Genomic DNA, 15,797 nt, shown 5'->3' with positions numbered 1-15,797 from the left:
ATCACACGATAATAAACGCATCCAAGAGAAACTTGAAAATTCGATCTACAAACTTTCTCGGTATCGTGGAAACGGAGGTGGAATGAGAAAAAGTATCTAAAAAGTATATAACTAATCGTTAACATATAAACTACGATCTATCGATCGCAATGAAAAATATTTCGAGTAATACCAATGAGGTCTAACGACTCAGCGGTCTAGGCCAAGGAATAATTGCGAGCCATTTGAATTCTCCAAGCGTATCGCGTGTTCCTCCGATAAGCTGACCGCGAGTCGTAATGAGGACAATGTGTGCGAGCTTAGGCCAAAGTGCTACAAAGACTATAGCTTTTTCCTCCTCCTTTCTCCGCCTTTTTCACGTCCTCGTCCTCGTCGTCCTCCCAACCTTTGTCATTTGTCTCCTCTATCTCGAGCTATCGCACGAACCGACACCGTCTCGTGATCCCCTGTGACTAGACCAACCGACGAAAAGGACAGCGAACCCCGATAAAGACGACGACGACGACGACGACGACGACGACGGCGGCGGCGGCGACGACGGCGACGACAACGACGAAGAACAACGCCTTAGTTGTCTTTTTCCTGTCGTCACTCGCGATATCTTTGATCTCGATTAATCCTTCGTGCTTTCCTAAAGGCGAGCCATTCACTACTTTATTTTATGATTTACTCTTTTCTTCATAGCTTTCTTCTTCTTCTTTACTTCCGACTAATTATTTCTGCATTTCTCTTCTTTTTCGTTTTTGGACAAAAAAAAAAGAACACTTTGAGAAAACCAAACTTTTTCACTGCACGCTCTTTTTCCTGATCATCCGATACCACGGTAGACTTTTATTGCGTGCAGCTAATTAGCCGTGGCCAGCGTACGAAGAACCAAAGTATAATGCATACATATATACCTGCTGTAATTATGTACATATACTTCGTAGTCCGTTATATACGATATTTTTATAATACACATAGAAATAGTAATGATGGTAGAAAGAAATAAAGCTAACGTTGCATCGGCAAAATACTAAAGTCCGTTGTACGATTTACAATTACGAGTTACGAATATTCTTTTTATACTGTAGGAAAATGTAGTTTTTACCTTAACGTCTTTAGCTACGAATGGTAAAAGTAAAAGATTAAAGATATATACATATATGTATATGGAATAATACTTTTCATCGAGTGATTAATGCCGCAGCAGAGAGGAGCACTTGCACGACTATGAATTAATTAGTTTTCAACAAAGTAGTCGATATTAAAATTTGAAAAGTACGTAATCGGCAAGTCATTGGAAATTATTTCAATCGAGCTGTTAGAAGATCATACCATTTCGTATTCATAAGCTAACTCAAACAATAGTCGGAGAAGCGAAATTACTCGAACAATTATACGAGTAAAAGTCGTGGTACTCGTCGACCTTATCCCTCGCTCTCTTTCTCTGTCTCTTTCTCTCTCTCTCTCTCTCTCTCTCTCTCTCTCTCTCTCTTACCTTCCGCGAGCATTTTCCGCGTCTGCGAGCCACCCACCCAAGATAAATACAAAAGGAGTCTCTCCGAAGAAGAGGAAAGAGTCGTGGGGAAGAGGAGAGAGAGAGAGAGAGAGAGACGGAGAGAGAAAGAGAAATAAAAAGAAATAGGAAAAGAGAAGGAGAAAGACGCAGCATTCTCCGTTGAATAATATATGCACTTTTCAAGAGGCTGCAGGATAAATGTAGTCGTATTTGCACTACAATTTCTACCATGTAGCTCTCGTACCGGTGGTCCGTTTGCCGAGGGAAGAGCTCGACGTTTAATGAGCCGTATCTCGCTCTCGTCTTCGTTCCTCCATCCGCCTTTCATCCTCCTCTTTCTCCATCTTCTCTTCTCATCGTATCGCGAAAATCGTTTGACGTCTTCGCCATTATAAACCGGCGCGCATGCTCATTTACTGCGAGCAATGTGCGCGACCGTACGAAGACCTTTCGCAAAGACGACAACGACAATGAGAAACAATGAGCACGTACTGGCAAAATATCCGATAAAATTACTAAAACATAATTAACTTAAAGACAAAGAGAAGAAAAAGAAAGAAATAGAAAATAGAAAGCGAGAGTATCATACGACGAAACACAACGGTATAGTTTCAGCTAAAGTTTCATCGCTGTACCTAAATCATCTAATACGAACGGTTTTCTTCTACTCCTCCTTGTCGTCGACGTTGTCGTTGTCGTCGCTTAGCTAAATACCGGAAGTGGTTGGGCTTGAAAAGCGTCGGTACTTTCACGAGCATGATTCCCTCTTAAGCCGTGCCCTGAAACAAGAAACACGAATGAAAGGGGGATTACGCGAGAGTACGAGACAGAGAGAGAGAGAGAGAGAGAGAGAGAGAAAGAGAGAGAGAGAGTTTTCTCTCTCATCATTTCGGGCTAGTGAGAGGAGTGAAAAAGGAGGTGGGGTAGATTTGCCTATGCAAAACGGATAGATTACTTTCTTCCGCGTAAGCTTCTCCGCCAATCCGATCCAGTTGCGAGATATCGAGACAAAGGCGATGGGAGATTATACAAAGACTACGATAATCGGTTGCCTCGTTAAGAAAACGCAATGTCAACGAAATCGAACTTCTCTCTTTCTAAGATATAACAAACGTGTATTTGATTCTATATTATTTATTCTCTGACATTTTTCTTTCTTATAAAGAAGAAGGAGCAAAATCTACTCTGGTCGAATGGCACGATATCGAAAAAATCGTAATTAACACAAAGATACGTCGAACGTTTCGGTGCTTTTGATTACTTTCCATCTGTCTTAAAGTTCTACGAGTTTTTATCCGTTCGTCGTTCCAACTTTCCTCGTTTCAATACTATAGACGCGCCTTTTTTAGAAAGATGAGCAGAGAGAGAGAGAGAGAGAGGAAGAGGGAGCAAGTGGTACTTGTATCCGCATAATCGACGTGCTCCTCTTCCATCGAAAAACGTTTTCCCTCGGATCTTTCCCTTCCGCTTGGCCCTTCATCCCTTTACCATCCAGCACCATGCAGATATACGCGAGAGGCCAGATCGATAAAAGCGTTATATAACTTTTGCTTTCGTCATTGTAATATTCTTTCGATGGTTCGTGTAAATATACCGTCGTGTAGTTGCCCCGGTACATCCATCCTTCCGTCGATCCTAGTCGAGTCGAGTCGACCTTTCGGCTCATTGTCATGTCATATTTCATGAAGTTTCTATGTACTACCCACGCGCAACATCAAACTCGAGCCCTCGTTGTTCTAAAACCAGATAGATTCGTAGCATCCGACAGGGGTTGCATCGACGTCGTCTTCGTTGTTCCTACCGCGAAGAGAAACGACGGAGAGAGAGAGAGAGAGAGAGAGAGAGAGAGAGAGAATATAAGATCGAAAAGCTAAGCTTCCACAGCGTTCGTAGAAAAAGTTTAACGGAATGGACGATCGCACGGTGAGACTCTCGGCTACTCGCAAACTCGATCCGAATACGTACACAACCCCTGGGGTTAACCGAGCGCGTATTCCCTGCCATCGTCATAACCCACATTGAGGGCGTCACACCGACGAACCAAGAGCCACCGACGGGGAGAGGGAGAAGGCTTACGCGGCCAGTGACGTCAGATTTGCTCTCACCAACACTAGAGAGAACGCGACGCGTCGATGGAACTCTACCGGATGCTGTATATACACTTTCTCTCTCTCTCTCTATCTCCCTCTTTCCTTTTATCTTTTCCCGCTCTCATCAAAAGGACCGCACGACGAGCGTTTTATAACATTGAACATCCGTACGAATACGCTTTTTTCTCTCATCCACGTTCATCCCCTCGCTTTCTGTCCTCTTCGCCTACGTTTCTTGCATTATTCCTTGAAAATTTCGCAAAATTTCTCGCATCCGTACGAGATCTCAAAAATGCCTCGCCCGTTAGACCGTTTCTCCGTAAAACACATACGTAAGAGGAAAAAGTCTTTACTTTTGTAAGAGTAGACGCGATAAAGAAAAGTAGATACATTTAGATAACGTGGAGAGAAATAGAATAGGGTTTGGTCCATATTTTCGGTGTTATAATAAGCGTAACTTTGGCATTCTTTTCCCGGAATACCGAAATAGATGAAAAGATAATATTCCATATAGCGTACTTTCATATGAGGTTTCAATGCAGTTTTGTGGAGTGACTAAATAAAAAAAGAAAATAAAAGAAAAAAGAGATAGAGAAGAAAAAGCGAACATACGAAGGGCGTAATTATAAAAGCGTAATAAAATGTTGAGAAAACGATGCCGCGTCAAAAGTGGCGATCTCCATCCAGGGGGCCCATGTTCGATAGCTCGCGAGGAATAGTCGGGATAAATCCATTCTTTTTCAGGGGCACGCTCAAGCTCGTACGCCTTGATGGCTGCTCCTAAGCATACTTTGCGAGAACGATAGCGTACGTATGTGAATACGCAGCTTGAGAGATGCTGCGTCTTCCTTGAAAGTTCGCATTATCATTCGACCTCTCCAGTGGCTATATTATCCTACACTCGGAAAATACGCCGTGAGAGATGACTCACGAGTATAGCCAAGTCTATGTACTCCGTACAAAGTGCCGGTCATAAAAAAGAAACTACATCGTTGAATGATTAATTGGAATTGGATGGAGAAAGCGAGCCTTGGCTTCATTGATGAAATTTTCTTCCAAAGTAGATTCGAGCGTTAAAAGGAACGTGTACGTTCCTTGATCGAGCTTTAGATTTTATGAATATTTTAATGGCGTTCTTCAGCGATTTCAATTTTTCATAAAACGATCCCCAACGTCTGTCTAACGTCTGAACGTAATATCATAAGGCTATAATTATTGACGACAAAATTGAACGATAAAATTCAAAATATACAATACTTAGATAGAAGAATAGCGAATTCGATCGGAAGAAAGATCGTTTAAGATCGAAAGCATTTCTAACCAAGATATGGAAGGATCCTCCCGACGGAAGTTTGGCTAAGTGTCGGGACGAAGCGTCAAAAGAGGATCAACGTTGGAAGATTAGCCGACGTTCGATCGCGTGCACCTGAACTTTGCTCTACGAAGATACGGTGAGAAGAATCGTGATACTTTTGTAGCTCGCTCGGCGATGCTAACCTGAAACGAGGATAAAGGACATTCGACTGGAAGGCCCCCGGTTGGACATTGATAAATGAAGGCATCGGGAATTGCACGAACGTCTACGCGTACACTCGCACGCACACACACGCGCGCACGCGCGCACACACCTGTGCACCATTCGTTCGTCAAATGTACGAACGTATTCCGTCGTGTTACTTTTGCTCGATGAATGTGTTTGCTCGCATCGAGTCGCTCCATTTCGAATTCCTTCCAGTTTTTCTTCGTTATCGCGCGGTCTGTTGCCTGCAAACGGCCAGAAAGCTCGTTTGTATTGGTCTTTTTTCCATTCCCATTACGCAGGTTATTTATTGCTCGGCGAGGACTGTCCGACGAGATCGAAAGGGAACGAACAAGGGGAAAGCTCCTGTCGATCGTCGTTAACTCGCGACGAGCAAGGCAATTAGCCGAAAAAGGAAAAAAAAAACAAGAAAAAAAGAAGAGAAAGGAAGAAGAACAAAGGAGACGAAATTGGTCGACGATGAACGTCTCCAATTCCTTCGGCGTTGAGAAACGAGCGTGACCATTGAAATTCTCGGCTTTTTTATAATCTTCTTCCGAGTTCTCTTTGTCGACCTTTAAACTTTGCCTCCTTATATGTTTTCGTTCGAAATCGCCGATGACGATCGCCGTGGAACATCTGATCGTTTATTGATGCTCATCCGTGCAGAAATATAAATATACCTCGGTGTCGTCCTGGTACTATCTTGTCTTGTGCTTCTTGCGAATCAAACGGAAGATACTTTGCCAAGGAAGAAAAGAAGAAAGATACGCCTTTTCTTCTTCGAACGTAAAAAGTTTCGTCGTTCTTCGGGAGGAAGACGACGAAAGGTAAGAGGACGTTGAAAAGTTTCTGCGCGGCCTTTCAAAAGGAAAATACGTAAAGGATTATAAGGAAGGAGGAAAGTCGTGACTCGCGGTTGTAAGAGGGGAGACAAGAAATACGAGGCGAACTCCTAGGGTTCGTGAGTCGACGATAAAAAGGTAACACGCGAGGGTGACCGGAAGGATGCATTCGGGTACTTACGACTTCCTCTCTTTTCTATCCTTACTCTGCCTCTCTAAATCGGCACTGAAATTAGCGTAAATCATAGCGAAAAAGCCGTTTTGTCTCTCTCTCTCTCTCTCTTTCTCTCGATCCGAACGTTTCTCGAATTATATATAGCATCCGGCGAGCAATGCTACTCGCTTTTTCCTTCTTCGAATCGCTCATCGTGAATAATTCATAACCAATACCTCACGAAAGGTAGATCTTTGATGGAAAATACATAGATGTATGAAACCAGAGGATGAAGAACCGAAAGTGGAACCAACGGAAATCTTATAAAAGAGGATTTTTTAAACTTTATCTATTATATTTTCCTATAGTTCACCCTTGACATTCGCGTTAAATACGCTCCAAGATAAGACGTTAGAAAATGTTCGAATATAGAAACGATGGGATTTACTGTTCTTGACAGGACTACTCTTGTTCAAGCTGGCTAAAGACACAAATCAAAACTATGGAAAGAAGTGGAAAGAAAAGAAGAAGATTAATGAAACTTTCGAAGGAGGCGGTGCAAGCCTCGCGATCGTCTCTCCTATACTGCTAGAAAAGAGAGATTGAAAAATATAACGAAGAACGTTACTTGAGAGGGTTCGCGAAGACATCTGGTTTTTTTCGAATTTGTTCGAAACGAGAGAGATAAGTAGTGCCGTGCGAAGGATAACCATAAATAAAGGGTAGGGAAAAGGAAAGACCGTAGAGCAGCAGAAGAAGACGTCGAAGGAGAATGAGAAGGAAACAAAAGGGTCAAGTGCTCTTAGAAATCTAAGAAATCGACATTTGCGATTCTTTCGGTACTCGAAGAATTCCCTTAGTTTTCCTTTTTGGTTTATGATCGACGCGTGGATATGACGTCTTTGCGATATATCGATAATCGGGCCGATCAAAAACCGGACCAAAAATACTCGACACCCTTAAACGACGTTTCGACGATTTCGCCAATGTTACGTCGAAAAATTAATAGCTGTATTCATTCCAATATCTTTTCCATGATCAGTAAAATGAACGATTACGTGATAGCGCCTGAAAGATATAACTTGGTTTCGCATCAATTTATCTCCGAAATAAATTTAAAATTAAGATCGAGGAATTGCTCTAATCGCGAAATAATCATTGGCTGTCAGACTCGACTTTAAACGTCAGAAAAGAGTAAAGGATCTTCCGATTTTCCACGTCGCGAAGATCCTCTGCTCGAATAGCCAAGTAAATCACGAAGGCGTACAACGACTCCCTGACATTTCCTTGACGGGCTTCCCAACGGAGCGTGCAGGTAGCACGATCCTCCCTGTTCAAAATACTAGCCCTGGCCGAGATTCACTCACCCCGAAGGACTTTCTTCGGAATATTCAAAAATGTCATTCGCGAGGAACCATGGTAACTGCCCTTTCGCGCTTCCCCGATCAACAACAAAGAGAGAGAGAGAGAGAGAGAGAGCGTCCGCGGAATTTTTCCTACATACAAAAACAAAGTCCGATCTCATGGATATACTTTTCCTTTTCGTACTATTACCACTAGTCCATTTCGAGGGTGGTACAAAATATCCGTGCGGCTCTAATCGATACGCCTAACCTCTGACCTATTATCGCTGCCTGTCAGTTAGTTCTTCGTAGATATCGTTCTGTGAGATTTAGTTGAACGCGTTTCGCGACCGATCGTTCGATAAATCGTTTCGTAAGTACGGTCAAAGCCATTGCTATTGGTTGGACATTGTCGAACGAACCGAACGTCTCTTCTAAAAATAGTAATCTGCCTTCTGCGTTTAACGAACGTTTTTCCACGGAAAAAAAAAAAAACGAGTGGAATCGACTTTACGTTGGAAAAGTTCACTCTCCTCCTAGAGCTTGATACTTATTTGACCATACTCGTTTAACCTTTTCGAGCATGCAGACGACGGGACGATTTTGGCCGAGCGACCATTCTGAAAAAAAAAAAAAAAGAAAAACAAAGAACGAGAAAAGAAAAGAGAAAAAAGCGAAAAAGAAAGAAGAAAGTTAGGTAACGTTAATTAGTTGCCTATACACTTTACCGCGTCCGACCAAAGGTCGTCCTCTTCTACTTGCACGCTCGAAAGGAGAAACGTCAGGGATAACGACGACTTGATTAGTAGACCTACTCGTCACACAGGAGTCTGATCAAAAGGTCTACTATCTACTGTTTCTATTCAGACGAGACTAATGTATTCAACGTGTATACGCTTTTCAACGCTCCTTCTCTTCTTCTTCATGCATTTTCTTTTTACTACGATTGTTCTACAGTTCGTGTCTAATTAACGATACCTCGTTATTGAATATATTATCTTGTACGCGTACGTACATCCACATACGTGATCCACATGCAAAAAGGATATCGTACGTACACGTCTGTGATTTAGAGGGTTTATAATGAGAAATTTATCTAACGGAAACCTTATCTCGTTTCTCTATATTTTACGTATTTTCATCAGGAAATTGAAATCGAGCAGCGGATACCGGATGAGAGAAACGCGAGCTACTGCATCTCTATTGTAATACAAATAAATGTATCTCTTTTTTATTTTTATATTTTTGCAGAACCGGCGGCGGTAGTATGCTGGGGGACGTCAACATCTCAGCGATACTGGACTCCTTTTCCGTCAGTTACGATAAAAGAGTAAGGCCGAACTACGGAGGTGAGTAAGAACGATCGATTGCCTCTCCTGTTTAAAACAAAAGAATCGATAATTCGAGATCAAAATCATTATCGACACTTTGGATCACCGAGGCGTGGCAAGAATCGTAATATGGTTGCGATCGCAAAATTATTAATATCGATGCCAATGAAATTTGAGAGATAGAAAAAAATGAGAAATGAGAGAGAGAGAGAGTATCCTTGCTCGTTGGTTTTGATGTTTTAAAATTCTCCCTCGTATCTCCCAGTCTCTTTCCCTCTCTCTCTCTCTCTCTCTCTCTCTCTCTCTCTCTCTCTCTCCCTCTAATTAATTTCCACGCTTACTATTCGTGCCACGCTTGTTCGCTTCTTCGTGATACATAGTCTTTAAAGTCGTTGCGCCGATTATATTTTTCTTAAAGTCTCGATGACCCGACGATTGGGAGATCCGAAGATATTGTCGTAACAGTGACACGTGCAACATGATAAGACCGTTTAATACAATAAAGAGATACCCCTAAAGATTTTTCGATGAATATTCGATGATATCCGAGACGTTACTGCGCGTATTTCGATCGCTAAAAATTCGCTAAATGTATTTCGTTTGTGCGCTCGAACTCGAGGGAAAAGATCGCTGAGATTCGATTTCGCGATAAGTGAATTCGAAAGAAGAGAGAAAAAAGAATAAGGGCAGCAAAACGTCGAATAAATTTGTACGTACGTACTTATCGGAACTGAAAGCAGAATCTAAAAATAATCGTTCATATAAATATCGATAAAAATGTAAACCTGGAAGGGAGGAATGGATTGGATTAAATATAGATATAGGCACGAGCAAAAGGGAGTAAAAGGGTAAATGAGTGAGCGAGAGAGAGAAAAAGAGAGAAGAGAGAAACGAGAAAGAATGCCCCGAGAAATATTTTTGACGCCGCTTACTCTTTCGTCATGAACGATACAGAAAAGAATATTCGGAACAATAGGGAGCAAGCTCGTGGGCGTATACTCGGTTCGATAAAAAAAAACCTCGACAGTGGTACCGGGACGAACGTCGGAATAGAAACTCGCGTGTCGTACTCGGCCTGCAAACGAAAAAGGAGTAATTTGCTAGTTTCTCTGCGGGCCTCATCCCGCGTGTGCAGTTTTTACGAGCAACGGAGAAAAAAGAGAAAATGGATCTCGAAAGATCAAGACTCGAGCAAGTATTGACTCTTTTCAAATAAAAAAGGATGATTACGCCGGCTGATAATATATCGCATGAAATTATCTCTCGTTAGGAGGTAAGCGTAGCGCATGAGGGAATTCGATGAATAATCGAGTCGCGAACGTCTATCTATATGAGTGCTTCGTTCGAAATAAGACTGATATATATATATATATATATATATATATATATACGTAAAATTTTTTTCTGATCAATTTTTATTTTCACGTTTAACGGAGGATGCATAACAGTTTTTCGATTGTATTATTTTCAAGAATCGATTAAATGAATCGTCTAATTTAATTTTCAACTGACGAGGATTGTACGTATGGACGGGTCATGGATCTTGCGATAAAGCGACATTTTCTCGAGTCACCGGAGAACGCGTAATCTCTTAAACGCGAAAACTTCACTGGATATTGCTCGCTTTCGTATCTCGAGTGAGTTCTTCGAAGTGGCAGTAAAGGGAGATCGTGTAGGGTAAGAAAGGGGAAGAAATCAAGACTGTGCCTTGACAGTGTCGTTTCAGGGATGTCGGGGAGGGAGGGGGAAAGAAGAAAAAGAGGAGCATCTTTCTTTTGCACTCAAGGCGTCCAAGAAGAAAACAATTTGATTGTTTCTTTTCTCTCTCTCTCTCTCTCTCTCTCTCTTCTTTTGACTCTCGACTTAAAACTTTGCACGAATTTAAGAATTAATCGAAATACGAGGAGAAGCTTCTTCGTAGCATCGGCTCTTTGCATGATTTTACCTCAACCGTTAATACTCGGGATAAATCGATAGGAGAATTCTGAAACATTCTCTGTCTGATAAATTAAGAAATATGATTAAAGATTTGGGAGGAAAGTTTGCAATCGCAAATAGTAAAGTAGTATGTGGAAATAAATTGAAACGACAGTAATCTCTAAGCGAATGTACCTCGGTATTAAAGGATTAAAGGGGAAATTTTAATGAATCTTTCTCTTTGCTCTTACCTCGAGTTTCTTTTGAAATCATTCTCCTATCGAGAGGTTCGTTGGATAGTTTGAAAGTCGAGCAGTCGAAGCCGTAGGAACGAGTAAATTTCCGCGGTAAAGTCAAATTTTGTGAACGCGAACTCGCAGGGCGGGGCAAAGAGTAAAACAGGGGGAGATAGGGGTAGAGAGTGCTTCGATAAAACTCGGATCGATGCTGAGACGCTCCTCGGGTTGCCAGTGGTTACCGTTAACGGGCATCTCTCCTCTTCCACTCCCCCAACTCCCTCGTTTCTCATCTACGATTACGATTTCGATGCCGAGCGCGTTCTTTTCGGCGGTCGTCGTAGCCAATCGTGCTCTGGGACGTTTCCAGATTCGCCTTCGAGCTTCTTCCTCTTGGTTCACGCTCCTGGCCCGTAGCCCGACACAAATTCTAACGTCTCCCTTCGATCTCTGCTTTATTTTCTATTTACCTTACGATCCAAATTGATTATGCGTTAACCCGCTGTTAATCGGATTCTCTTGATAATGCAAACGACAAAAAAAAAAAAAGATCCGCACGATAAACTCTTAGCTAAACATTTATTTATACCGACCTTCTCCGTGAAAAGCCACGTCGAATCGTCGATATTCCTCCCGAGGCACTCCTGCTCTAGAAGAAAAAGGATTCATATCGGATTCATGGAATTTGATGTTCCGACATTAAAAATTTAAATCACCGTTGGATCGTTCATTCACCGTGCCACGGCGAAAGCCGTGATAATATCCCCCATCCGTCGGATAAATAAAAAGAGTTTCGTAAGTTTGCGAGAACTATATCCCTTCGTTCCGATATTCTTCGAAGGATCGAATGGAAGCTTCAAATGATGGAATACGTGCCGCGAAGAACTAATACGAGATAGACGACGCCCGACGTTCTCCATATTACTGCCGACTTCTTTTTACTTTTCTACGATAAGGGAAAACGAAATTTAAACCGTCTTACTTTTACTAATTAACGAGCCTGCGCTTATCTCGAATCATGTAAAACTTGCCACGAAATCCTGCGGTTTTATTATGTCCTGAAAAGTAAATTATCGCGATAATCGACGTTCGTTTTTCTAAAATGAGAAACTTCTTGCGCGTTTAAATAAAGAAACGGAGTATATGATAAATCCAGGCTCACTCGTATCTTTTAATCTACACCGCAAAAAAATAAAGAGCAAAGTGAGAGAGAGAGAGAGAGAGAGAGAGAGAGAGAGAGAGAGTTGAAAAGAACCCGAAGCTTATATGCGCCTTAAAATATTTAAACAAACTTTTTCATCTTGGTATATTACCACGTCGTAGGAAGGAAAAAATGAAACAATGATTTTCCGTTGTTCGTTCGACAGAAGCCCGAGGAAGGATGATTCGTCGCAAACAGGTGTAGTCAAAGGTGTATTCGCGGAGTCCGAATAAAAGAAGAAAAAAGAAAAAAAAAAGAAAATGTCCACTTTTGAACACGGTGAACGTTTTTGGCAAGTCGCCCGACGTTGACTCGTTCACTCCTCGTTTTCGTTTCCACTTTTTCTTTCTTTATCTCTTTTCTCTTTGTCCTTACGAACGAGAAAACGATACTAGCTACGTTTCAATTAACGTTTCTCACGAGATTTGCGAACGTTAGCTGGCTATGGATGTGTCATTGCGATTTATGCAGCCCATACGGGACGTTCTTCGGGAATAGGGCTTTAAAAACATCCTAGAAATGGAAATGAAGATATATATCGGTCGAGTACCGACCGATGCCGTTGGCAGGGACGTTGTTTACGAGTCAACTCTCGCGAAAATTCCACCCCATCCGTTGAATCCTACTGGCTGCATCCTACATCTCTGTCCTGCCTTACCATTTGTAACCTTGCTGGACAGTATGACGTTCTAAGTCCCTAGCTTCGTTAAAAATGGAAAAATGAGAAAATAGCTGGGCTGGAAAATTATAATCCTAATTGGATAGAAGGTTATTCCTCTAGAGAGAGAGAGAGAGAGAGAGAGAGAAAGAAAGTCTAAATGACGAAAGGAAATTTGCTCCAGCGACGTTTCCTTTGTCGAAAAGACAATTTTAACGCTTCAATATCGAACCATAATCTGAGAACTCTACGATTCTCCTTGTTGCCATCCTTGATAAAAATCTTTAATCTTTTAATACCACGATCGCCACATCATCCTCGCAAATTCTTCCTTTGGAAAATCTAAGTAGATACGTTCGAATCCTACGATGAAGCGAAAAGTATGAAATCAAGAGGAAAAAAAAAGAAAAAGGAAGGTAGAACATATTTAAATTCTCGGCCAATCATCGCACGCTCGAACGAGACGAAAGAGTTCTTCTAAATCGCTGTAAATCGTCCGTAAAGAGGGGAAAAAAGAGATGCGGGTCCGATGCAAGGTGAGGATTTGCGATCGAATCGACGCTTCGTCGACGTTTCAGCACCGAAAATAACTTCGGTATCGATCAAAGTCTTACGGGCTGGTGGGGAGACAACGTTCCGGCATGGGAACACGATAAATCCTCTGCCGTCGCGGGATGATGGCGAGAACGAATGAAAAATCAAGTGAGGCTTTTGCCTGAACGATTCGAGCGCCTAATCGCCCTTTTACTTTCGAGCCAAACTATGGCCCAGCTTTTGCGAGTTAGCTGGTATTACCGAGCGAACTTGTAGAAAAAGGAAAGAGAACAAAAATGAGAACAAAAAGATAAAAAAAAAAAGATTAACCGGTGGAAACCGGTAATCGCAGGGCTGCGTTTTAATCACACTTCGCGGCATTAACCGTAGTAAGCCTCCGTGGACTATCGACGAACACGAGTCTCAGCGATAACACGGTTGAGAGAAAATAGTAATCGACCGACAGGTTTTACAGAGTCCGCATTTGAAGACGTGATAAGAGCCGAGTTCGAGCGTACGCGCACTTGTCGCGCGAGAAATCATATACATATACATACCTATATAGATATATATCAATCTTTTTCTCGCATCGGTCGACGATCTAATCTATGAGCAATTACCACTTTCAGCGATACCATCCGACGTAGCGAAAGAAACGAATACACACAGAGACACACGAAAGCACACGCCATTAATGAAATCCCGTGCCATCCCATATATATATATATATATATATATATATATATATATATATATATATATATATATATATGTATATATACATATATACATATATCCAAAATATAAAATCACAGCACCAGTGTATATAAAACAGACCGCTAACGGCCCATTGACGGCCGACTCAGTCTGACTAACCTTCGCTTTCAGGTCCTCCCGTCGAGGTGGGCGTCACCATGTACGTCTTGAGCATCAGCTCGCTATCCGAAGTGAAAATGGTACTACCCTAGGTCTTAGTCCATAAATTGCTGAAATCAATTGATTTATATATCATTTCCGAATCGTTTCGACGATATCCACCTTCGCCAAACACCACCATCACCACCACCACCACCACCACCCCCCTCGCCCGCCCTTGAGCCCTAACCCCCTTGATATTGTCTCTTGCCCGTGCAATCACACATTAGTGCCCGTGTTTTTTAACCTTCGATATCACAAACACACACACACACACACTCACATACACATACGAACACACGGTAGACGGGAGATCGTCGATGGAAGCAGCGTTACGTAGAAAGAAAAAAAAAAAGAAAGAAATATCTTCTTACGAAGAAGCGTCACTCGCACGCGCGCACAAGAGTACGATAGACGGAGATTCGTAAGGTAAAGAATAAGTTTCATCGCGAAGTTTATTAACGTTCTTGTTTTTCATTGAACGTGAAAAATTTGTAAGATCAAAATTCGTTTCGTTGTAACCTGTGTGAACCAAACAGTAGAGAAAGAAAAAGATAGAAACGATAGAATTCATTAGATGCACGAGCACTCCGCGTGTCCCGCTGCAGATACGTTACTTTTACTCGATTTTAATCTCGTTCCTCTCACTCCTGCGAAGGGACGTGGAAAGGAAGGAAGGAAGGAAGAAAGAAAGAGACTTGCCCTCGGGATTGATCCTGAAGCCGTCGAAAAGCTCGTTGACTCGACTTGGACCAACGAAGCGTCGTGCGACAATCGACAAAGCTCTTCGAATTCGAGAATGAAATTAGTTTGGTTGCCGCGAACAGAATCGCATTTCCTCGAGCTATGTGCTCCTTTGATCTGCTTTTCGTTGCAACGGAGGACCTTTGTTGGATGCTGTCGTTGTCTCTTCCAGCGATACACTTCTCTTGCTGCGCGAACGTCGATCGTCTAACACGATTACGTCTTTACTACTAGACAATCTTCCTTCTCTCTCTCTCTCTCTCTCTCTCTCGCTCTGGTTCCTTCAATCTCAATTCTACGCTTCTATCTCTCTATACAATGTTCCCCGATAATCGTGATACAACCGAATAGCTGTTGATTCTTTTTGAGAAAATAAGTGGAAATTGCGAAATGAGATGTTAGAAATTTTTGTTTCAAAGAAAATTACTTTAAAATATTAATCGCGTAAGATGCAAGTAAGTACGCTTAAATAACAATGGGATATGGATCGTAGAAGAAAATCAAATTACTTATAGTTAACTCGCGTTCGATAATTACAATTTCTTTTTATGTTTCACTTGTATGATTTCGAACGGGGCCGAACTCGATGCCCTGTGAACTCGTGTCGATACCACGAATCTTCCAAGGAGATGTTCCAAGCTGTGCGGGGAGAGTAAAACTCGCGGGAAGAAAGTTTTGAATAAACGAGCCTGAAAGTTGGCCAACTGAAATCCAACGGAAAAGCATCAAATATTAAGACCGTTTACCTCTTAACATCGATGAAATTTTCCGAAGCGATGGGGAAACATTTCGCTTTTCTTCTTAACGCG

At 41.9% G+C, this 15,797-nt stretch overlaps 1 protein-coding gene across 11 annotated transcripts in view; it reads left to right on the top strand.

Moving 5' to 3' along the window:
* The window catches only part of LOC124430343 (gamma-aminobutyric acid receptor subunit beta), a 62,382-nt gene that overhangs the window by 14,409 nt on the left and 32,176 nt on the right, over positions 1 to 15,797 (top strand). For 7 of the 11 annotated variants that reach the window (XM_046976744.1, XM_046976753.1, XM_046976751.1 and 4 more), the window contains 2 exons: positions 8,704 to 8,801; positions 14,218 to 14,285. In XM_046976744.1, coding sequence (XP_046832700.1) covers positions 8,704 to 8,801; positions 14,218 to 14,285 — 166 coding nt within the window. The remainder of the gene's footprint in view (positions 1 to 8,703; positions 8,802 to 14,217; positions 14,286 to 15,797) is intronic. The other 4 variants (XM_046976754.1, XM_046976752.1, XM_046976750.1 and 1 more) reach the window with 1 other exon arrangement.

This window comes from Vespa crabro, chromosome 18 (assembly GCF_910589235.1).
Source record: "Vespa crabro chromosome 18, iyVesCrab1.2, whole genome shotgun sequence".
In the NCBI taxonomy this organism is placed as follows: Eukaryota; Metazoa; Arthropoda; class Insecta; order Hymenoptera; family Vespidae; genus Vespa; species Vespa crabro.
The sequence above is the reverse complement of the archived record's forward strand: the minus strand, read 5'-3'. Positions and strand labels throughout refer to the sequence as shown.